This window comes from Meles meles, chromosome 9, assembly GCF_922984935.1.
Source record: "Meles meles chromosome 9, mMelMel3.1 paternal haplotype, whole genome shotgun sequence".
Taxonomy (NCBI): Eukaryota; Metazoa; Chordata; class Mammalia; order Carnivora; family Mustelidae; genus Meles; species Meles meles.
This window is the reverse complement of record NC_060074.1, coordinates 106,189,722-106,214,479: the sequence shown is the minus strand read 5'-3', so window position 1 is coordinate 106,214,479 and position 24,758 is coordinate 106,189,722. Positions and strand designations below refer to the sequence as shown.

The 24,758-nt window shown below is 42.5% G+C and overlaps 1 protein-coding gene across 25 annotated transcripts in view; it reads left to right on the top strand.

Moving 5' to 3' along the window:
- Positions 1-24,758, top strand: part of CLASP1 (cytoplasmic linker associated protein 1) — a 266,446-nt gene that overhangs the window by 128,262 nt on the left and 113,426 nt on the right. For all 25 annotated transcript variants that reach the window (XM_046018656.1, XM_046018655.1, XM_046018654.1 and 22 more), the window contains 7 exons: positions 12,557-12,709; positions 15,499-15,572; positions 16,716-16,808; positions 17,752-17,897; positions 18,775-18,910; positions 20,381-20,451; positions 24,258-24,317. In XM_046018656.1, coding sequence (XP_045874612.1) covers positions 12,557-12,709; positions 15,499-15,572; positions 16,716-16,808; positions 17,752-17,897; positions 18,775-18,910; positions 20,381-20,451; positions 24,258-24,317 — 733 coding nt within the window. The remainder of the gene's footprint in view (positions 1-12,556; positions 12,710-15,498; positions 15,573-16,715; positions 16,809-17,751; positions 17,898-18,774; positions 18,911-20,380; positions 20,452-24,257; positions 24,318-24,758) is intronic.

Below are 24,758 nucleotides of genomic sequence, written 5' to 3'. Positions count from 1 at the left end.
CTGGTCCTCTTTGGCATATATTGGGCAATATGATTATTATACAGGGAGTGCTGTGGGAAGCCATTACAAAGGTAATGGTGAGTGGGTCTCAGTGGTTGGCCGAGAAAATGGGCATGTGGAGTGTGGTGCACTCACTTGACCTTTTGCTTAGGGCTAGAAAATAAGCAATTCATCAGTGTGAAGGATAGCTATTGAACAAATAACGTCAGTTATTTATATGCTTGTAATTTACAAAAAACTCTAAGGATATCCTGTACCTCATGTCCTATAAAACTATTTACCTGCATTTTCTCCCCTTAAAAAGACACTTGCGGCTGGGTGTCTCAGTGGGTTAAAGCCTCTGCCTTCAGCTCAGGTCATGATCTCAGGATCCCGGGATCAAGGCCTGCTCCCCATCCCCCACCCCTGCCTCCCTCTCTGCCTACTTTTGATCTCTGTCAAGTAAATAAATAAAATCTAAAAAAAAAAAAAAAAAGAGAGAGAGAGACACTTGCTCACCACCTCCTGATACTGATACCTTCCCTAAGCTTTCCTGTTTGTAGCCTGCAGCTGTGTGGCCTCTACACATGGCCCTGCATCAGAATGTCTTAGAACCTCTCCGCTGCCAGATACTCAATCTGGATCATTCTCTAGACAGATAACAGCAACAGACCTGAGTGTCATTTGCAATTAATGGTAACCCGAATGTAATTAAAAGAATTTTAGAAAGCTAACTACTTTGAAATTTTGAAACGAGTTATTCTTGATTTATATTACTTTTTGCTTTGTAATTATATAAATAATTACAGCAGTATGAACGCCAGCTAGCTGTTGGAGCAGCTCAGTAGAAGACACTACTGACTCCGCAGTAGGTTTGTTGGAAGCTTGTGTGTGTTAAAGTTATCCAAAGCCCTGTTTTTTATGGACGTAGAAAACCACTGTAATATGACTTCTAACTTTTCAAATTGCAAGATTGAAATTATTCAGATTTGAATCAACATTGGACTAAAGAAAGAAACCATAATAGTTGGAGAAGATACAACAGACCCAAACTCTTGATGCATTTACTTAGAGATATTTAATAGGAAAGAGCTTTTTTCTTAAAACAAGACTATAATGATTTCTTCACTGCGGCGAACTTTTCCTTAGGCTCTCTTTCTGAGCTCTCCTGAGCTGGACTGATCTGTTCTGTAGGATTCAGTGTAGCTTTTGATAATCTTGTTTCCGATTGTTAAAGACTCAGAGCATATGAATCAGTAGTGACTTGATTAAATTCACTTTCTATCAGGCTCTGGGCAGGGGCTTAAAGCAGGGTACAGAAAGGCCTGAGGGCTTTCATCTCTGAATACCTTTGACATCTAGAGTAAAGTTATACATATGACCACTTAAGCCTCCTCTCCCCTCCTTCTCTTCCTCCAGCTCCTGAAGTTTGACTTAGGTGACTAATAGAGGAGCAAGAGGCTGGTCCCAGCTCTGTGAACCTGGCAGGCAGAGGAAGCAGAAGTTCTTTGGGGAAAGGTTTCTCTCTGCTTTTGTCTACCCTGGATCTTTCCAGAGTTTAAGGCACTAACACACAGATGTCTGGGAATGATGGTCCTCTACAGCATGTAAAACCACGTTTTCAGTCCGCCCGAGAATTCCTGGCTCACCCAAAGATGTTATTACGGAGTCAGGTCAAGTGTTCACAGAGCTCAGTGGCTTGCTGTTCCAGCAGTAAGGGTAACTTATTACCATCTTCCCTAATTTCCCCTCTGGGGATGTCTTTGATGCTCAGGATATTAGCAGTCTCTTTGTGTTCCCTTCCTTTTGGTTTGGTTCCTGGGGCGAGTTTATAGTCTTTGTGAGGTGTGTTGGGAGATACTCTTCCTCAAGATTGATCTGTACCTGATTATTGCTGTGTTGCCGTAGGTTCTTTTTCTGGGGACGGTATAGAATTAACAGGGTTTTCATTTAAATTAGGCTTTCAGATCGGTCAAGAGATACTAAGTTCAGTAACCTTAGCCGTGGGGCACGACTGGGGTCCTTTGCCTTCAATCCTCTGCTCCTTGGTGCCCAAGATAGGGCCAGTCCCAGAGTAGTGGGGCTTCTGAACCCTGGAGTGTGCAGAAGGCAACTGGCTCATTGGTTCATTATTCCTGTTGGAAATTCCTTGCCTGTCCTACATCTGCCCAGGAGTCGTCTTTGGAATTTGTTCTCACCGTATATTCACTAAGCATGGTAATCCGAGGGGGTTCCTGAATGATGTCAGGCACGTGCACATTGAAAACATCTCCCATCCTCGGTCATTGTTGAGTCCCTCGAGACTGGACATGAGTAATAGAATGAATCATGTCGTGGGGTTGGTAGGCGGGCACAGTGGATCCTTTCTGAGTTTATTTGGCCCTGTTCTGTTTTCTCTTGTTCTGTATTCGTTTGAATATCCTGTGTATTCCTTTAGCAAAACATCACACTGACTCCTAACAGCTGCTGATTGTGCATGTCTGTTCCCTGAGTCGGACTGTGAGCTCTAGAGTGAGAACCATGACTTTTCTGTCTGCATTTCAGCTTGATACGTAAGTGCTTGATACGTAAGTGCTGAAGAGCTGAAGGAAGGAGGATGTACGTGCTGTGTTCTCTGTATTCAGAAGAGGCATCCCCTCCAGGGGCCTCCAGTGAGAGGAGGCTGATGCTTCTGGGCATCCATCCAGTTTCATTCTAGAAGTGACAGAGGGATTACTTCGAGACCAAACCACCTCTCAGCTGACCCTATGCCCTGGACTTGAACTTCTAAATTAGAAAGAGGCAATTTTAAAAAAATTGATACCACTTAGCAGAGGCATAGCCCTAATTTACCTTTCTTTTCTCTTCCTTATAAACGCCCAATTTCTTTCCTGTGACCCTGACAAGACTACTGTTGAGACTGTCCCCAAGGCATCTTGACAGGTGGGCAGCTGGATCTCTTGCTTTTGGAGCCAGCTCTAGGGGAGGTGGTTTGACCCAGCCTTCCATTTCTCAGAAACGCCCATGTAGTTTTTTCTCCTCTGTATAACCTGCATTGTTGTATGCCTCTTAAGAGCATTTTTAAAAAAATCTTCTCCTGGGGGCACTTGGGTGGCTCAGTTGGTTAAGTGTCTGACTTTTGGTTTCGGTTGTGATCTCGTGGGTTGGGAGGTGAAGCCAACGTCAAGCTTCCTACTCAGACTCTGCTTGAGAGTCTCTCTCCATCTGCTTCTGCCCCCCCCCCCCCCCCCCCCCCCCCCGCCCAGTCTCTCTCTCTCAAATAAATAAATCTTTTTAAAATATCTACTCCTGGGGCGCCTGGCTGGCTTAGTTGGAAGAGCAACTCTTGATTTGGGGGATTGTGAGTTCGAGACCCACATTGGGTGTAGAGATTACTTAAGTAAATACGTAACTTAAAAAAAAAAAACAAACCAATCTGTTCTTGGTTCTTTGGCCCCGTCCACATATGTTTGAAGGGCTGGCTCCTTGTACTCCTGGCACAACACTAACAGTGGTGTACATACTTGCCATTTGCTGCGGGTCTGTGGTTTTTCTGTCTTTACATATATCGTGTGATCTGCAGGAGATCTTTAATCTAGCACAGAGACGCTCTGGGTTGCAAGTGCAAGGGAAACAAACCCCACTGTGAATGGGGAAGGGAAGTCACCGGCTCCTGGGACTGGGTGTTGGGGAGGTTTCACTGTGGTCTCTGGGGCACAGGCGTGGTGTTGCCCTTCTGCTCTCCATCTCCTGCTCTGCTTCCTTCTGGTTTGCTTCCCTCCACGTGGTTGGCTCCAGCCCTTCTGGGCTTGCAGCTACACGGCCCCAGTTCAGAAGAGATTGGCTTCAGAATTAATTACTGTTCTGGCCTGAGCGGAGTCCTGAAGCTTTGGCCACGCCTGGGTTCGCCCATTCCCCAAGGCAGCGCTGAGGTCACTCCGAGAGGGAATGGGAGACGGCTGGTCACCCAAGACTGGCTTTTTGCTCTCAGTACCAGACGGGGTTGGGTTGAGCCGGAAACACTTTGGATGCTCGCCATAGGTGGGCACTGTTACCCCTTTTCTTCCACAGGTAGGAAAACAGAAGTGTATTTCCATTTTCTTTCTAAACCTTGAGGTTAGTCTTAATGAGAAAGTACAGGCCTGTGACTGCTGGCCCCGCCTTTGGGCAGGCTCACTGCCAGCCCTGCCTTTCCTCTCCCACAAAATCATCCTTGGGCCTCTCTGTTGTTTGTATACGTACTTCTCTTCTGAGCTGGCTCATTGTTACCTGCTCATAAACCAGAGAGCGGTGGTCAAAACCCTTTCTGTTTGAAAGAAGGAATGAGCATTGATCTGCACCTGCAGAAGGCACTTGGCACTTGCTCCCCAATGTGCACGTTTGGCACCCACCGGGGCCTCTAAGAAACAGGTACCGGTGGAGGTTTGCCTAATGGCCTCCTTACCCTCGGTTTCCCTCTCCAGTTTCCGGTAGTGCTGTCCTTGCCTGTCTTCTCCCCAGCTTTTCCCCTTTTAGCTCCCTTTGGAAAGGAGGAGTTAAACTAAATGAATTTTTGCCTCTTTGTCCTGTCTCTTCTCGCTTTATCTGCACTAAGGGTGTCATGGCTGAGATAGTCTTAAATGCCAACAGAGCTTTCTGGCAGCAAGTTCTTGGCTGAGGAGTAGAAAGGGATCCCTCACCGTAATGCTTGATGGTGTGTCAGGTTCGCCTTTCCTGTGGTGGTGAGGGGGTTACCGGTGCCGAAGAGTCAGGAGTAGCACTTGGTGTGGCCCTTCCTTAGCTTCCATTATGCATTTCCATTTTATACTGTGAGATAGGCCAGCATTTCCAGTCAGGCTAAAGCTTGTTATATCCCTCACACTCTGACAAAAGCATTTCTTAATTTTATTAATGGTGGAGGAGAATGGGACTTTTGGTTCAGGATATGGATATTGAAGGGTGTTCTCCCAGAGTGTCATTAAAGGACTGATCCTGCTTGATGCTGATTCATATTAGCTGAACTTGTGAGGGGATACACCTATGCCACTCTGCATATTTTGAAGGAGGATTGTAGAAACTGAGAAGGGAAGCAGTCGTTTGCCCTGCTACCCCCGTTCAGACAGTGTGGCTTGCACTTCCGTGCCTCTCTAGGCACCATCCAACTTTGCTTAAAATTAAAAGCCAGTGAGGACAAATGGGCTAGTGAGAAAAGTAACTTTTTATACATCTCCAGATCCATGAACATGGGATGTCTTTTCATTTATTAGGTCTTTAATTTTTCTTAACAATGTTATGTAGTTTTCAGCCTACACCTCTTAATGCTGCTGTCGATTGAATTGTTTTCTTAACTTCATTTTTGGATCATTCATCGGTGATGTATAGAAATACAATTGAATTTTCTGTGTTGGTCTTATATCTTGTTACCTTGCTGAGCTTATTTATTAGTTCTAATGGTTTTTAAGTAAATTCTTTACAACTTTCTACATATAAGATTATGCCATCTGTGAACAGAGACAGTTTCAGTTCTTCCTATCTAATCTTGATTTTTTTTTTCCTTCTTTACTAATTGCCTTGGTTAGAACCTCTAGTATCGTGTTGAGTAAGAGTGGCAAAAACAAGCATCTTAGGGGTAAAGCATCAATTCTGTTGCCATTAGATACGATGTTAATAGTATGTTCTTTATGAGTTCCCTTCTAATATCTGTTGTGTTTTTAGCATGATTCTGTCTTGATTATTGGTCAGTACTTTGCTGCATCTGTAGAGCATGTTGTTGTCTTTTATTCCATTAATAGAATGTAGTAAATTAATTAATTTTTATAATTAAACCAACATTATATTCCTGGGATAAGTCCCACTTGGCCATGATGATAATTCTTTGTATTGTTGCTGGATTTGGTTTGCCTCATATTTTGTTGAGGATTTTTATGTGTATGTTTGTAAGAGATATTTATTAATGATTCTGTGTTTAAGAAATTATCTTGAATAGTTTTCTTAAATAAGCAAACATCTGTTATAAGAAATAAATAATGCACAGAAAGCACTTAACTTAGCACAGTGCTCAGCCCATAGTAAGTGGCCAGTTTATGCAGATTGCCTTTTTAAAATTATTATTATTATCATGACTCAGATTAGAGGATCTTAAGTCGGGCAGACATGGACTTGAATCTTGGTTTCTTCCACCTTCTAGTTAGCCTCATGACTTCAGGCCCTGGGTATTATACCTGGACGTGTTAAGTTTTTTCCACCTTTAAGAGTGGAGTTTTCAGGAGGATTTGATGAGAATATGCAGAGCACCAAACACAGGTTCTGGCACATGGTTACAGGGTGGGATGAGGTGAAAGACACACTTCTGTCCATGTAGCACAGAGAGGGGCACAGTCGGCTCTTTCTGGATGGAGCTGGGCAAGAATTCAGAGGGACAGCCAGCAGTAGACTAATGTTTTCAGGAGTAAACAGGAATATGTTGGGCATTCAGGCAAGACTGCAGAAAGTAAAGCCTTGGATCTGTGAACAATCAAAAAGGAAGAAATTTGGGGATATTTACGAAAGCTGCCAGCCTTTGGGCTTATTATCATGTCTCTGTGCAGCCTCTTTGGGGAATGCTAATTATATTCTGGTTACTAAGCTGCCACATTACTAACTCCCTTGGAGAAGAATTTCGGTAACAGGGGAGTGGGTGAATCTGCAAGTCTGTTGGGAATATCTGCTTCCACGAAGTGACCCTAAGGCAGTGAAACAGAGAGTTAGTTGTCTTTGCTTTAGAAAATGAGACATTTCCTCCCCATTGCCACTAGTCAAAGCCTGCCTTAGGAGAAAAGAGAGGAGAAGCTTTGTGGTTTAGGTTCTCGCCTTCCTGGCAGATGGACAATGGACAGACATTTCTTAGTTTCTGTGACATTTTGTTTGTCCTCATGGATGAGTGTATACGTTTTCTAAATGGACAGTGTAATCCAGGTCTTGTAATACCAGGTTCTAGACACCAAACTTGAAGACTTGTTTTTTTGTTTGTTTTTTTTTTTTAAGATTTTTTTTTCATTTATTTGCTAGAGAGCAAGAGCACAAGTGAGCAAGAGCACAAGCAGAGGGAGCAATCGGCAGAGGGAGAAGCAGGCTCCCCGCTGAGCAGGGAGCCCGATGTGTTGCAGGACTCAATCCTGGGACCCAGGGATCATGGCCTGAGCCAAAGGCAGACGCTTAACCTTCTGAGCCACCCAGGTGTCTTTAGACCGATCTGTTTCTCTACGATCCCTGGACCCAGACCTGTAGTCATGGTGGTATATATAATGGTCTTTCTGATCTTTTTGGGGGGAAAGATTTATTTATTTATTTGAGAGAAAGAGAATGTGTATGTGAGTTGGGGGAGGGGCAAAGGGAGAGCATCTTCAAGCAGAACCCCCCCTCAGCACCATATCCAATGTGGGGTTCGATCTCAGGATCTCACAGCCCATGAGATCACCGCCTAAGCCAAATCTGAGAGTCAGACATGTAACCAACTGAGCCACCCAGTCACCCCTCTAATCGTATTTGACCCATTGAATGTGTCTGTGGCTTGCTGCTTTATATCCTTCCCCGTTTGGCTTGGTTAAAATTCAGTTCCGAGGCTGCTGGTGCCCTGAGAGGGCTTGATCAGGGAATTCAGGGACTGAGTCAGTTGAGGCTGATGGACTGCTTCTGCCCTCCGGGCCGGCCATGGTCACTCTCTAGCCTCCACTCAGCACCTTTTCCACAGTTCAAGACTTGTGCAAGACACTTTCACAGGCTTAGAATTCTGCTGGTTTGCTTTTGGGTCCACGGATGACTGTGTTTGTTCTCTGGCCTTTGGTTTCTTCAAAGGGTCCTATCTCTTCTGTGTTTTAAAATGTCTGTTGTTATCTGTAGCCCTTCTCAGCATGTTAGTTTGCTGTTTTCTCGCCACTGTGCCTACTAACTGGGTTGCCAGGAATGAGTTGATGGAGAGTTGGATAAAGATCACAGTGTCACTCTGGTGATTTAAAGATGTCTCGTCCCAGTGCCGTAAAAGTGGGGAGGGAGCCCAGGTGATTTAAAGGATTAAAAGAGGGGCGCTGGGTGGCTCAGTGGGTTAAAGCCTCTGCCTTCAGCTCAGGTCACAATCCCAGGGTTCTGGGATCGAGCCCCGCATCGGGCTCTCTGCTCAGCAGGAGCCTGCTTCCTCCTCTCTCTGCCTGCCTCTCTGCCTACTTGAGATCTCTGTCTGTCAAATAATAATTAAAAAAAATAAATAAAATAAATAAAAAAAATAAAGGATTAAAAGACTGGGACCTGAAGGCCCGGGTTTTTACCCTAGACTGTCAGATGAGAGTCTGACATCATCTCAGATGATGGTCTTTGCGGTGGTGGCTAGAGATAGAATCAGTTACTCCTTTGGGCTCAGGGAAAACTTACCCTTCTGTACAACAGAAAAAAAGACAAGCCTTCAAGTTCAGTGTCTAGGACTTGGAATTACAATACTTGGATTACACGGTCCATTTCCTGTGTAACAGATGTCCTACAGTGTGGAAATTTTTAAACTGATGTTAATGGCACAAGTAAGCATAGTTAAAAATGCTCATTTTTGCACTTTTTTTTTGTCTTAAAGGTCTAGAAAAAGAGGCTATATCCTAACATTTGTCTGCTTAGCTGAAAACCGTAAAGAAAATAGGATTTCAGTGATGAGTAGAGTTAAGTATGGGTTGCTTAGTTGAGAAACAGAGAAATCTTTTGGAACCTGGGACTTCGGGGCTGCATCCAGAGTGTATCCCCTCTAACCACAGCCAGGTGCAAGCACAGATTCTCTCCCCAGTGGAAGAATAACACGTTCTATGTAAGGGAGTTTCCTAGTTGATTGAAATTGGGTACTTTTCAGAGGGACTAACCTTTTTAATTTGATTTTAATTTTTCTGGGTCTTCAGAAAGCTGGTAAACATGGAACAAACTTACTTTGTGTTAGCTTTCAAGTAATAGGCTCAGTTGGCTTTTATCCCTCCAGGTGCCTTTTCAGGTGAAGTGTCTTCATGTAATGCAGTGTGAAAAAAAAGAATAAAAGCAGTGTGTCCAACTGCTAATCTGAAAAACAAATAACATTCTTTTCCCTTTCTGCAATTTTTTTCCCTTTCCACAATTTTGGAATTTCTAATTCCGATAGGACATATGAGTTACTCCCCCCCCCCAAGATTTTATTTATTTGACAGAGAGAGACACAGCAAGAGAGGGAAAACAAGCAGGAGGAATGGGAGAGGGAGAAGCAGGCTTCCTGCTAAGCAGGGAGCCGGATGCGGGCTGGATCCCATGACCCTGGGATCATGACCTGAGCTGAAGGCAGACGCTTAACGACTAAGCCACTCAGGTGCCCCATGAATTTCTTTCTCGCTCTCTCTTTTTTAAAAAAGATTTAATTATTTATTTTAGAGAGCGAGCAAGTGCGTGGATAAGCCAGGGTGAGGTGAGAGGGCAGAAGGAGAGGGAGAGAGAGAATCCCAAGCAGACTCTGCATTGAGTGGAGAGCCCGATGCAGGGCTCAATCCCACGACCCTGAGATGACATGAGCCAGAAACAAAACTTGGATGCTCAGTCGACTGAGCCACCCCGGTGCGCCGAGTTAACTTTCTATGTTAGTATAGAGGTCACATGAAAATAATGGATTCTTCTTTTAGAAAAAGATTTTACTTATTTGAGAGAGGGAGCAAGATAGTGAGAAAAAGCATGAGCAGGGGATGGGGAGAGGTGGAGGGTTGGGAGAGGGAGAAGCAGGTTCCCCGCCCAGCAGGGAGCCCGACGGTCCTTAAAAAACTGTTATGCTTTGCTTTGGCAGTGCCTTAGGTTACTAGCATGTCTGTCTAACCCCTGGAGGCCTCTTTTGAACTTCTGATAGGTCCGGCGTAGTGTAGCCTTCTCTCCAGAAAATAGTTCAGCCCTTCTACCAAGGCCTGCCCTCTCAGGGTCTCAGTGAATGCCTTGGGTGCGTCTCCAAGATCATTCTGCTCTGGTGCTCAAACACCTTCCTACTTTGTGCAGACACTGGGACTTGTTCAGTTTGTAGCTTCCTGGTAATTTTTCATCTGCTTTGTATGTGGAATTTCACTCCTGCATGCATGGCCTCTAAGTCAGTGCATTTCTAGAGCTCTCTGTGTAGCTTCCTCATTCCTAGCACTCCGCCTCTACCTTCCAGCCCCCTCTGCCTCCTTGAAATCTGATGATCTTCATTTTCTCAACTTAGCAGGGCTTCTAGGTTCAGTTTGGGGTCTCCTTCCCAGTACTTGGTGGCCTGGAAATTGTGTCCAGGCAGGAAGTTGGGTGACTGTGTAGCTCACCTTGTTTCTCTCTCTCGGGGCTCACCGTTCTGCACTGCCTGTTGCCCCGTCTGAAATAGTTGTTTTATGGACTCTGGTTTCTGTTTGTTGAAAGTGGTTGAGTTTGGCTGGTCCTTGATAGGCAGTCATTGCTCTGGTAGAAACTCCAGGAAATCCAGTGGCATCGGCCCATTGAAAATAATTCTCACTAAGTGAATGCCGTTCTCCAAGGCGTGCCTGCCCATGTTACAAAAACTAAACAGACTTGACATGAATTTCCGAATGAAGCATGATAGTGCTTCCCCTGTTCGTTATGCCCCTTTCCCACAGACTGAAACTGTTACTGTTACTGTTCTGAGGAGAATAATGATTAGAGCTCCCCTGAGGGCAGATGGGCTGAGAGCAGTCCTTGTCACTGCTAATATTGGCAGTGCTCAGTGGGTGACCTTTCCTTTGGGGTGCTCTTGTCCTTCACATCACATGTAGTTTTCCTCTTGGGAATGGCCTCGTTAATGTGCTTGCAGTTCAGGAATCACCTTTTGATTCCATGTGGGAAGTCTGTGCTAAGAGACCACCGAACTTCTGAATCAGTAGGGCATGTGTGGGGCTGCCTGTGAAAGAGGATTGCTTGATCTGGGAGATCTGGGAACTGTAAAGGCATGTTTGAAGGAGGCTGATTTGCACAAGGATATGCATGTAGAAGGATGGGTCATACCCCCCACCAGTGTGGAATGAAAGAAGCCATGTATTTGGAAGTGGATTGTTGATAATTGTGAGGACTCCTGAGTAGACATGAGACTCGCCTGTTGATAACTGAGCCAAGAAGCGACTAGATCAAGGAAACAGGCTGCTGTTTGTTTTTTCTGGTCAGCGGTTATTTATTCAGATGTGCTGGTAAAGATCTGGCGCCCTTATTCAGAAATCATGAATATTATCAGCTACAGATGTTTGTTTTCTTTTTTTTTGGTTGTTTTTAATTACTCTTTGGTTCTTAGTTTAGAGTGGCTAAGACAGATGCTGAATGACTCACAGAGGCTGTGGAAACCCATGGTACTCTGTGTAGTGCGCCAGGATAGCTTTAAGTTTGCGTCGTCCAAATGTTGTTTCTAAGTATGTTGATTTTTAAAAGCCCAAAGTTGGGGCGCCTGGGTGGCTCAGTGGATTAAGCCGCTGCCTTCGGCTCAGGTCATGATCTCAGGGTCCTGGGATCGAGCCCCGCATTGGGCTCTCTGCTCAGCAGAGAGCCTGCTTCCTCCTCTCTCTCTCTGCCTGCCTCTCTGCCTACTTGTGATCTTTCTCTATCAAATAAATAAATAAAATCTTAAAAAAAAAAAAAACATTTAAAAGCCCAAAGTTGTTTTTTTTTTCTTTTTAATTTTAAATGCAACCTGAGAAATATTCCTTCGATCCACTGATGCTTAGAAATTTTAGAAGTTAATGAGCTGAAGAAACAGTGCTCAACCCCACTTACAGAGAAATGAAACAGTGAGGAGGAGGTGTTTTTTTCACCTGTCAAATTGATTGACATTTAAAAATGATTGTACTATAAGTTGGCTCGCTGTTCAAAGGTAAATAAAAATAAAGATGATAGTATTTAGTGTTGGCAGGGGTGCGGCAACAGAGGCACTTCTTTGAACTTCCGGGAAAAAAACACATCACCTTTCTGAAAATAAGTTTGGCAGTGTATACTAAAAACTTTCATACTCTTAGACCCTGCAGGTATTGCTTCTAGGGTTTTTCTTTCTTTCTTTCTTAAAATTGTTAAAAAGTTAAACAGAAATGCAAGTTGCAAGGTGTTTGTTGCAACGTTATTTCTAATGGTGACATATTAGAATCCTAACAACAAGAGTGTTTCAGTTGTGTTATTTTTTCATTACAGAGTACCGTGTCACCATTAAAACAGTGTTTATGAAGCATATTTCATCACATGGAGAAATGCACATATTTGAAAATAAGCAAAATACCAAATGATAGGTAGCCTCGTGTCAGGTGTTACTAAATAAATGTGTGCAAGAATGGTCAGAAATATGCCAAAATGTTAAAGTAACTGTTTTTAGGTGGTGGTTTTATAAGAGATTGTTTTCTTCTTTATGTTTTCTCTGATTTCTGAAAGTGGAGCAGGAGAGCATTCTAGGTATGTGAAAGCAGGCGTGATATTTATATCTGCATTCTGGACTTAGCCGAGACCTTTCTAGACCCTGCACTGGCACCTCAGATCCAAAGAGTAGGCACACCTTTCCTCTCTCTAAGGCTAGTTTGTTTTACCTTTGGGTGAAAAAGTACCTCTTTTTTTCCTTTTTTTAAAAACAGTGATTTCTCTGCTTATTCTTCAGATAAAAATTTTGATGATGAAGATTCTGTGGATGGTAATAGACCCTCCTCTGCTAGTTCTACATCATCCAAAGCTCCGCCCAGCTCACGGAGAAATGTTGGAATGGGGACCACCCGCCGGCTTGGGTCATCCACTCTGGGATCCAAGTCTTCAGGTAAAACCAACCCCCTGGGGGTGCTGTGGGGTCGGCTCTGTCTGCATTTAAAACCAGATGAGCATGGTGCTTGCCTCTGTGTCCTTCAGGAGTGCACTAATTCTGTTGGTAATAAATTTCTGCTTGCTCAGTGTTGCAATGTTTGGTATGGGGAGCCCGTGGGAGAATATGGCCAATCCAGAGGCAAGCTAGAGCTCAGAGACAGAGCAGGAGTGTGCCGTTATGGCTTTATTCAGATATGGGGCTCTAGCAATGCCAGAAATTACCATGGAGCCTTTTTTTTTTTTTTCTTTTGCCAACTTAGCGACACTGAGACTGTCCAGAAGTCAGATGGTGTGCCTTCTGTCCTTAAAATGTATTTTGTCCCTATAAGTAGTGCTATTCCTTATGAGACCAGTATAGATGTTGACCAAAATAAATGGTAGAGATGAGCTCCTCAGTCTTTGAACATTGATTTACAAAGATGTCCTCCTCTAAATCCTTCTTCTGCATCCCCCAATTTAGACAGTTTGAGTTCTTGTTATATGTCACTTGCATTTTGCTGTCACATTTTTAAGTTGACATGCAAATTTCTTTTTTCTTCAAATGGTATAGCCACTGTTTTGAGGCCTGTTCTGATTGTTAACTTTGGGCTTTTGAACTTGGCTGGATGTGCTAAATTAGAACTGGGGTAAGGATTGACCTTAGAATGCTGTCTCCTTCTGGTGGTCTTCCTGGCCTTCTGCACTGGCCCTAGACTGTTGGGGTCTTCCTCAGTCAGCTCAGTGTCCCTGTGGTGCCTCTGCCGCTAGCTTCTCTGTCAATGTTAAAGAGCTGTGCTGATGGTTGACGGGATGTTCACACCACGGAAACGGCAGAAGGAAAAGCTTTGCATTTATTGGTATTCTATCTTTTTAATTTTTTTGATGCCTTAAAAAAATATTTTTGGGCCACCTGGGTAGTTCAGTTGGTCAAGCAACTGCCTTCGGCTGAGGTCATGATCCCAGAGTCCTGGAATCAAGTCCCACATGGGGCTCCCAGCTCCATGGGGAGTCTGCTTCTCCCTCTGACCTTCTCCCCTCTCATTCTCTCCCTCTCCCTCTCTCAAATAAATAAATAAAATCTTTTAAAAAATATTTTTTAATTGAGTTTAAATCCACAGAACATCAAGTTAATCATTTTAAAGGTAACAGTCCAGTTGCATTTAGTGTATTCACCGCGTTGTGCAGCCACCACCTCTGGCTGGTTCTAGAAGGGCTTCTCCACTACCAAAAGAAAGCCCCGGACCCTTTAAACAGTTGCTCCGCATCTCTTCCTTCCCCCAGCCCCTGGCCATCAGCAGTCTGCATTTTTGCCTCTGTGCATTTGCCCGTTCTAGATATTGCATAGAAATGGAGACGTGTAACACCTCATCTTTTGGTCTGGCTTCTTTCACGTAGCCTAGTGTTTTTGGCAGTTCGTCTGTGCTGTAGCGTGTATTAGTCCTTCACTCCTCTTTATGACTGAAAAACCTTTCTAATCTTTTATTTAAAAAAAAATTATTCTGGGGAGGCATTAGTTCCACAAACAAGGATTAGAAAAATTTCTGTATCATCAGACCACTTTTTTCCCCTCCTGCCTCTTACCCATCTCCCTTCCAGAAGTCCCAACTCTAGATTATGTAGAGAGCTCAGCCCCATTCTCATCATTTTTTTTCCATTTTGTTTAACAACATAGTCATGAATTTGCTTACTGACTCCTCCTCGTCTGATTCCGGGGCTCACAGACCATGGTTGTCTCTCAGTCCCCCCTTCCATATGTGGGTACGTGGTGCGGCACATAACTGGAGCAGTGCTCGGGACTGTTCTGCTCAGGGAATCCGTTCTTTTCACCAAAATAGGCATTGAGCACAACATCACAGTGTGACATGACTGTCATCTGTCCACAGTGAGCTTGTGAACTCAGTGTGAGGAATCTTCATCAAAAGTGAGGACACACATTTTTTGCTCCCAGAATTGTCATTAAAGCCCTGTGTTGTCCATGGGGACCCCAGACATCAAATAACTTGTCTGTGAGGAAACTCCGGAAAAGCAATCAAGCTAATCAATGTAAAAATCATTAATGAGGGTTACAAGATGACTGTAGACTCCCAGTTTTGAAACCTTTGTTGCGGGGGGTTGAGGGGAAGGTCTGATGAAATGTCATACGAGTTTCGTGTGTGAAGTGCAGTTCATATTCGCCACAGAACAATCTCTCCCAAGTGATAGCAGTCAACTTGCAAGTACGCAGAACATCTTCCAACACCTTTATGAGTGAAAGTTGCTCCTGATATGTGAGTGAAAAATTGAGTTACGCATTCAAGGAAATGAATATGTTTTGAGACTAATAAAAAGCTGAAGTGAAACTGTTAAATTCTTCAGAACTTATTTGAATGTTTCACAAATTTGTTATGCTAGATGCCCAACCAATAACATAACCAAATTCATTCCCCCCAAAATTAAATTCTTTGTTATATATCTGTTTATTAGCAACCTTTCAAAAGATTCAGGCATGACTACAATATAAACCATCTATATCCTTTAAAGGCTAAATGTCCTCCTTAACAAGAAATCTCTTCTTAAGTGACTCTAAACTAACGTACATAGTATTGCAGAACCACTGCATTTCATCTTGATATTAAAAGTAGTATTTGTTAGTTCCACAGGACTCTTAATTTTTATTAAGCCTTTAGAAAGATAGTTACAAATCTTCCAAAAGGAAATAGTGATCGTGTATATTCAGACCAGCCCTCTGCACATTGTTCATGTTTTAAAAATGAATCTTTTTCGTAGCTGCAAAAGAAGGAGCTGGTGCTGTTGATGAAGAGGACTTTATTAAAGCATTTGATGATGTACCTGTCGTGCAGGTGAGTGAGGATAGTATTTGAGTTTGATTAAAAACAGATTAAGACTGACTGTTTGAATTCCATTTTCAAGTAGGTGATATGTGAAGTCCCTTCCTACGTGAGTAATTTTACCTCTCAGGACTACAGGAGATCTGCCGTTGCAGAGTAGAAAAATTGGTGCCTTTTGTAGCTGAAATGAAGAGCAAAAGTCAAGACTCAGTGTGATCTTTCAGTAAGAGCTGGAGAGAGGTTGCTTGCTTGCTCTAGTAATAATTTTGTGGATTAGGTCACCTAAATGTGGAAAAAAAAAACCAAAACCCAACAATGACTAGATTAGGTGTGAGAACAGAGAAGCATGTTTATTTAGGGCCTTTATTTTTTTAAGACAAGTTGTAAATTTCAAGGAACTGGGTGTCTAAAAAGCTATAAAGAATGGATTAATAAAAACTCAAGTTTATGCCATCCTGATGCTTCACTTAAGTACCTAACAGACAAAGCAGAAATTGCTTGTAAGGTTGGGGTTCACACGTTTTAACTGCTGTGTGCCTCAGTGTCCTCTGTTGTTAACTGAGGGAATAACATTCCCTCGGCCTACGTGGAATGTGGTGCTCTGGATTCCTGTAGCACTAATATCTGTGTGATCACTTGCTACCTGCTTCTGGGTTGCCGTGTGTGTGAATCAGGTAACTGGCATTGTAGGCTCGGGTTCATCCTTAAGTCCTTGACCTCCCCAGCTTACATCCTTCTTGGCTGATTATTCCCCTACCTATCTTATTCGTAAGATGTGAGCATAAATGAGAGAGTAGACTTGAAGAGATTTATAAATAATACTAAGAGTAAGAAGTGACCTGAGCATCACTGATCGTTCCCCAGCTGGCTTCTTTCTCTTCTGTACATGAAGTCGTCTGTTGAGTTTATAGTAGAGCTGTGTTTGAAGCATGGTTATCCACACTTGGCATCAATCTAGTGGGTATATATATATTCACAATGGGAAAGACACTCATTCTAAGACAAATCTGGCTAGATGTTATAGATCCTTCTGAAAAAATGACATTTTTTTTTAAACTTCACTTGCTAAAGCTCTTGACTTCGTGTAATTAAAAACTAATCTTTGTTTATTCTGTAAATTTTCTTACATTGGTTGTGAATTAATTTTGCTTACAGATTTATTCCAGCCGAGACCTTGAGGAATCCATAAACAAGATTAGGGAAATATTATCTGATGACAAGCATGATTGGGAGCAAAGAGTAAATGCTGTAAGCCGTTGACTTCACGTGATTACATTTTCTTTGGATTTATTTAAATGTTCTAAATAATTATGCAATGGGGGTATAGCTCTGATGAATTTTAAATATAAATTACCATATTTACAACTTAACCCTTTTAGTAGAATACCTCACTTCTGTTTCTGTTTCAAAAGCATGCCAACCTATGCCATTATATATGTCCTGTACTTTTAACAAAGACCTAACGCGGAGCCTGTGGAGACAGCCTCCACTCTTGTCTTAGTCAACATTTAATTGTAATTGTTAGCCAGTAAATTGACTTTTCTTAGTGGCATTTTCAGTGTGTGTCCCTCTCATCCTTCCTTTCTTCATACCACTTGCTGGAAAGTTCTGTCCCTTCTATTTAAGAAAGTAGATTAATGAAAAGTGGGGTGAACATTAAAATGAGGGTGTGTCTTATCTGAGGAAAGCTGTTTTCCAGTGGTCAGCTGGCAGGAAGTGACGCAATAAAATTACAGCTGTATTCCACTCAAACTCAGACTGGCCTTTCAGGAATGCCGCAGTGGAGGACACTGCGCAGATGATTACAGGGTGGCTTCCTCCTTTGACTCCTTAAACGAATGGCAGTTAGAGTCAGTTGTTGGGGAAGTTACGCTTTAGGGGAGGAGTTAAAATGAAGGCTTTTGTTGTTATATCATTAGCACAGAACCTATAAAGACACGAAAATGTTTTCAGTTAAAAAATACATTTTGCAGAATTGTAAGGTACTGCATGTAAAAATAATCTGTTCTTTTTGTGATACGTACATTTATGCAGTATGGTAGCTGATACTGAATTGGCTCAGTTTTTCTGGAGAACTTCTGATATCAATGAACTTTGATGTTGATCGCTCATATTTGATGGCTTCTATTGTTTTGTATATATTGTTTGAAGAATTGCTTTGTGTCTCTCTGAATTTTCTCTGTCCCATCAGCTAAAAAAGATAAGATCTTTACTTTTGGCTGGTGCTGCTGAGTATGATAACTTCTTTCAACATTTGCGTCTTTTGGATGGAGCCTTTAAACTCTCTGCTAAGGACCTGCGGTCTCAGGTAGTGCGGGAGGCTTGTATCACCTTGGGGTAAGGACCACCATCCTTGATTCTCACACATCCTAAATTAGCCTCGTTGCAGCACTTCTGGGATGGTCTGTGGCAAATGCCCAGCGGGTCTCTCTAATGTGCCTTCTGACCTGTCCCATTTATGCTGCTGTTGGTGCTTTTGTACTGTTACAGTGCTTCCTGCCCAGCGATAGAAAGTGTGACAGAGTTTCCGTGTTACTCCGTGACTTAGCTCTGAAGTCTCCATTTTAAACTTGGAGCAGTTATTACTAATAATACAGAAAAAAGAAATTTTACAAACTTCTGTTTCTCAGCTTTTCCTTGATTCTACTGTCTGGTTATAGCAGGATTATCAGAAATTTTCTTTGTTTCTAGAAGAGCATTGTAGCTCTGAAGTTAAAGCCAAGGCATATGCTCCAGTAGAATTTTACCCTGGCGAAACCTGTAATCAGTGTTTGAAGCTGGAGCTTCTGTGTTAGAAAGTGTGTCTGAACAGCCAAGCAGCAACAGGAAGTAGATGCTGCCGCTGTGAAGTGTCAGATGTGGAAGCATGTATATTATGTGCTAAAGGCTTTTCATGGGGCAAAAGGAAGAAAAGGGTGGGGGGGTCTTTCATATTTTATTTTATTAGTATATGATCAATTTGTCTTTTGCTATTTTAAGACTAATGTGTTGGAAATGATTTATTTAAAAAATAAAAGCCACCAACTCTTAGGGCAGTGGCTCCTTGCCAAGTCCACTGTGTGCACATTGGAAATATTTTGGAAGTATCTGACTTAGACCTTTGCTTTTTGTCTCTCAATAACTTTAAATGAATGCCCTGCGATGTTAAGAGGCTTACATGCTTCAGTGTTTGCAAGAAAGACAACTACAGTGCACTTTTCGTTTCTCATTGTAGGCATCTGTCATCAGTTCTGGGAAATAAGTTTGACCATGGAGCTGAAGCCATTATGCCAACTATCTTTAATTTAATTCCAAATAGTGCCAAAATTATGGCCACTTCTGGTGTTGTAGCTGTTAGGTTAATCATTCGGGTAAGTATATTTTGGGGCCATACAGAGAGTAAGCAAGTAGTTAGGGTTAGGGTTAGGGTGGTTGATAAGCCATATAGAGGCACTTTTCATTAGCGTGATTATAAGTAGTTGGAATCATGTTGTAGATACAAATCAGCCTCTCCCTCTCCTTAATTAGATCCTATATGAACCTTTTACATTCCATAATGTGAATTCTGGATATGGTGTATGCTTACTGATGTGTCGATCATTCACTCGTCATTGACTTTACACATCTGAACATCTGCATCGGCTTCCGGGGATATACCCGGTTCTTTAGCTCTCCAGATCGTGCTCCTTAATTCCCAGTCATTCCGTTTTAGGTATTTGTGCTTGTGACTTCATTATTCACCTAAAGTTTCTACTTAATTGTGTTTAAGCTGATGAACAAAAGATTCCTCTCAGTGTTCTAAACACTCGTTTATTTAAGTTTAAATAATTATCCAAGTAATTTATGTACAAGTTTTCAGTAAAACTTAATAGTTCACAAGAGCTTAAAATGAATATGCCCCCGCCTGGGTGGCTCAGTGGGTTAAGCCGCTGCCTTCGGCTCAGGTCATGATCCCAGGGTCCTGGGATCGAGTCCCGCATCAGGCTCTCTGCTCAGCAGGGGGCCTGCTTCCCTCTCTCTCTCTCTCTCTCTGCCTGCCTCTCTACCAACTTGTGATCTCTCTCTGCCAAATAAATTAAAAAAAAAAAAAAATGAATATGCCCCACATGACCTTCTCCCCACCTTCAAGTCTCTTTTGCCCAGAGGCAGCCCTTGAAACTGGGACTTGATGATGCTAAAATCTTTCTGGAATATATCTGGTTATTTTGGGTCACTTACTTGTATTATTTTTAGTCCCTATTATTTGCACTGCCTACTTGAAATATTAAATCCAAAGCCGTTGTTGGACATTCTCACTGAAACTGTATTAAAACACATCGGTCTCTGGGGCGCCTGGGTGGCTCAGTGGATTAAGCCGCTGTCTTCGGCTCAGGTCATGATCTCAGGGTCCTGGGATCGAGCCCCGCATCGGGCTCTGCTCCGCAGGGAGCCTGCTTCCTCCTCTCTCTCTCTGCCTGCCTCTCTGCCTACTTGTGATCTCTCTCTCTGTCAAATAAATAAATAAAATCTTTAAAAAAAAACAAAAAAAACCACATCGGTCTGCAGATTCCCTTTGAATTCCCTTAGATCTCTACTGCCACATAATTTAGACTTCCCTTCAGTGGTTTGTTCTGTTGTTAGGGCTATTTATATATCATTGGGTGGTCTCTTGAGGCTCTGTAAGTGTTGTCATGGCCTTTGGCAATATCCAGTGAAATTCTTCTTCCGTTTTAAGCTCAGTGAAATTCTAATCTAAATACATGTGCTTTAGGTAGTTTAATAAGGAAGTGTGGTGGTTGTCTTAGTTTTATTTTATTTTTGTATTTCCAAGTGTTCACCTCTGTTTTTGTTCTTCTCTGCAGCACACACACATCCCTAGGCTAATACCTGTCATAACAAGCAACTGTACCTCTAAGTCTGTCGCAGTTAGAAGGTAAATGTTTAAACAGCTTCCTCATTATTTTTGAATGGTTTAAAAACCAAAACAAATTCCAAATTTGCCTCCATGGAAACATTCATGTTTGAAATGTTAAAATTATTTAAGATCATTGTAATAAATGCCTTTGGATTGAAGGATCATGATCTGAATAGTCTGAAAAATAAATCTGGACAGCCTCTATTATTTGCATGTATATGTGTGCGTGTGTGTGTGTGAGAGAGAGAGAGAGCGCGTGCATGTGCGCAAGGGAAAAGAGGGGGAGACAAAGAATGTGTGTCTGTGTGTATGTGAGTTAATGGAAGGGGGGGGTGCACATTTTTTCTCAGTCTCTCTACCTAAATCATTGGTGTACCCTTCTCTGAATGAAAGCAGTAACTACATGCAAGAAAAAGAACGTTATAAAAATTAATGGCATCTATTTAATACTACTGTCGGTAGGAGGTGGTGTCTGAATCCTGGCCAACACCATGTACCAGGAGAGACCACCTGGTTAGCTAGCTAGGTCTTTGTTCCCAGGTCCAGATGAGCAGCCCTGGATCACAGGCGAGGAATAAGACCTCTGCTCACTGGAATCTGTAGTTCTTGACTCTTGAGAGTCTAATATAAGGTCTGTGCCCCCTCTTCCTAAGAAAATGTAAATATGCAGAATAGTTTAGTGTAGATTTTAAGGGGATTGGTGAACACTGTTAAAGCCGCTCAGTGGACCATATCAGGTAATAGGGTAAGTTAACGGCTGGCTTGGACAGCAGCCTCCTGCTCACAATCCTGGAGTTTGTTGTCTGATCCTAGCCCAGTGAAAGAGCCCTTCACTCTGAGCTTGGAGCACAGCGTACAGTCGCTGCCCACCGTTACCCTCCTTTCCTGGCGTGTCCCCTAGGTCCCGCCATGTTTCCACAGGTAGGGATGCCTGTTACTCCTGAGGCGGCCTCCTTCCATCTTACTCACAGCTCTGTGGAAGTCACGAAGGAAGAAAGGGGAATCTCCCCCTTTATAAAGCTAGGAAGGAAGGAATTGGCACCTTCCACTGAAAAAAGAAAGCTTCATCTCTAACGGTGTGGCTTGCTTATATGTCGCTGAGGAATGCGGTCTGCCTTTACCGCCAGTTTCGCAGCTGCTTCCCGAGATGAGCGTGTGAGCTCAGCAGGGGAGAGGGACGGTAGTGAACTTCAGAACCTGGCAGACTGCAGCCGAAGCATTACCTCTTCCCGCTGGCTAATCTGACCTGCTTGGAACGAGAGTACCTCCACAGAGGCAGAGCTGTTCCGTGGGCCCAGTCATTGGGTAGCGGGGTTTGACACTTCGTGTGACCTTAATAAGTGACACTCATTATTAGATTTGCTGCTGCTGCTATTGACACTATCGTTCTGGGTTTTCAAGAGAAATTCAGAGTTTGTTAGGCCGAGTTCCCCTGTTCTACATCCTGTGGAATGTTACGGGATGTTTAGTGTATTAGTCAGCTCTGGCCGCCATAACAAAATACTGCCCACTGGGTGGCTTAAACAACAGAAATGGATTTTCTCACAGTCGTGGGGCTGGAAGTCCGAGATGAGGGTACCAGCATGGTTGAGCTCAGCGTGGTTGAATTCTAATGAGGGTCATCTGCAGGTGGCCGCCTTCTCACCGTGTCTTCACAGGGCAGACATAGAGACACACAGAGATGCTCACAGGGGTTTCTTCTTAGACGGGCACCAGTCCCATCGTTAGAGCCCCATTTTCATGACCTCATGTGAACTTCATTACCTACTGAAGGCCCCATCTCCAAATACTCTCCTGTTGGGCAGTTGGGCTTCAACATACAAGTTTTGGGGCAACACCATTCAGTCCCCAGAATTTACCAGTTCTGGCTTCTGGCGCTAAATGACTGGTAACTTGCATTCACTGTGGCAAGAGAAATCTCACCCCCTTCACCCCTTTCTGAGTCCTTTTCAGATTGCTCTTCTTACATTAGTCAGGGTCTGCATCAGTCAGAACCATGCATCTTGATGCTGGAAGAAGTTCCTTCAGAGAGGTAAAGAGAACCAAAGAGAGCAGTGGGACCCAAGCGGTGCTCTGGCTCTGATGTACTCAGCCAGTACCTACCTCTGCTTTGTAGAATTTGTAAGAACTGGACTGCACAGTCTCTCTGCCTTTGAGAAGTTGATCGTTTAGATGGGGAGATTAAAAAACAGTCATGCAAAGCAATGTAAGAGTGAATTATAACACCTGTATTGAGAATTTAGAAATTCAGAGAGCCATGATTAAAACCAGCTAATATATTCCTGTGATGCTTCATAGACATGTTGAAAACTGAGTTGTGTTTTGAATGATGAATAGGAGTAGGTAAAGAGACAAGTTCTAACCTGATGTGTTTAAATATTGATGTGTTAAACAATGCCAGTATTGATACTGCTTCTTTGTATGTTCGTCTAAAAAGAGGAAAATAAAACCTAATACTTACAGGGCATACTTTTGAACAAGCTAACACACATTTAAGACCAGAGTTAGCACCAAAGATGGCTTTATTCACTAAGAGAGATAAACATAAACAAATGCACAATATTTTTTAAAAAAAGAAAAAGAGACAAAAATCAGCCCCGGAAATGACATGAACAAGGAAGAAGGTAGAATAAACATAGCCTCAGTTGAGGCTCGGTGGGGAGAATGACAGAGGAGACGGTGTGGGTGTGGGTCAGTGTCTTTCCTTGGAGAAAGTCTGCTTCACGGCCACCGCTCAACGCGCGGGCACACATGCACACTGTTGCCAGCCATAGGACTGGGTTGGATAGCTCTCCTGTGTGTTTTAAGAAGAGCCCCCTTGTATTTCTGGCACATGGGAACTGTTCCTTGTGTGTCTTGCTTCATGGTGTATGTCTTGGTTCCCATTGTTATCCGTACCATCTAGGGTAGGGTTAGGGTTTATTAAAGATTTATTGAGTAATTCATTATATGGATTATGAGGTTTTGAATTGGGAGGACCATGGGAATGCAAGTCTGGTCATTAGAGAAAAATTTCCCTCTGGTTTGTTTCCTTGAGTGAGTTCCTAAGACTATGAAGATTTACTGCCACAAGGATAAACAGCCTGGACTTCTGGAAAGTTATAATGAGGTAGAACCCGAAGTGGTGATGCAATCCAAAGGAGATGAGACCAGAATTGTTTTGCTGCACAAATCAGGCCAAGAAAGATTACAAAAGTGAAATGGCTTGACAAGAAAGGAGGTTGAAAGATTAAAGAGGGAATTAGAGGAGTAGTTAGAGAAAAATCTATTTTAAGCACTACCTAGGATGATCTTGGGATAATTTGGAAAGCACTTTGTTTTTCAGGACTTTTTTTTTTTTTTTCCTTTTTTGCACAAGGCATTCTGTGAAATTAGAGCAAAGACCAATTCCCTGATTCTGTAATAATGTACACTGATCTTTTTTGCTCATGTATGTCCTATTTTAACATATTATTTGAGGTAATACAAAAACAAAGGACAGCACTAGGCCCTTTCAATAATGTTGCCATGAAGCTCCAGTTTCTGATTTGAGGGGAGCTTTTGTATCCTCTTATATCTATATAATTATATATATAATATTTATAAAATTATATATATATAAAATAATCTATATAATTTTTCTGATCACCATAGATGCTTAATTACTTTTACTTGCTTGGGTTTTCAGTCAATGCTGATTCCAAGTTCATATTCCGTTTTTTGAATCCTAATAATTAGAAGAAATTTATCTGTTCTAAAAAGTAGTATGGGAATAAAAAAAAAAGCTTTTATTTTCACTAACATAAAAATGACTGAGTTACCTATGTTTTCTTTATACTTTTTAGGCGCTGTTTTGAATTTTTAGATTTACTTTTACAAGAGTGGCAGACACATTCACTGGAACGGTAAGCATTTGATTTGCAGGTTTTTTTCCTCTCTGAAATGAATCTTGAGATTTAATGCCTCGACAAGTGGCCAACCAACCTGCTTTTTATAAGAATCGAAGGAGTCTAAGCATTTGTTGCACGACTACATCTGTTATTTTGTGAGGCTCATAATATTGGCAGAAACTTTTAGTGAATTTCATTGATGGCAGTTTTAGTGTGCCTAGAGATGTGGACAGATGTACACCATGTCAGCTAAAAGCCATGATTAACCTTTTCTTTAAATTAGTTTTTGACTCCAGTATAGATAATCTACCATGTTATTTTCAGTGTAAAGCATAGTGATTTAGTAATTCTGTACGTTAGTCAGTGCTGATCTAACTAATTCACTCAGTAAGTGAATTCTTAACTCCTTTTACCTGTTTCACCCATCTCCCCCACGCCCCTTCCCTTTAGTAACCA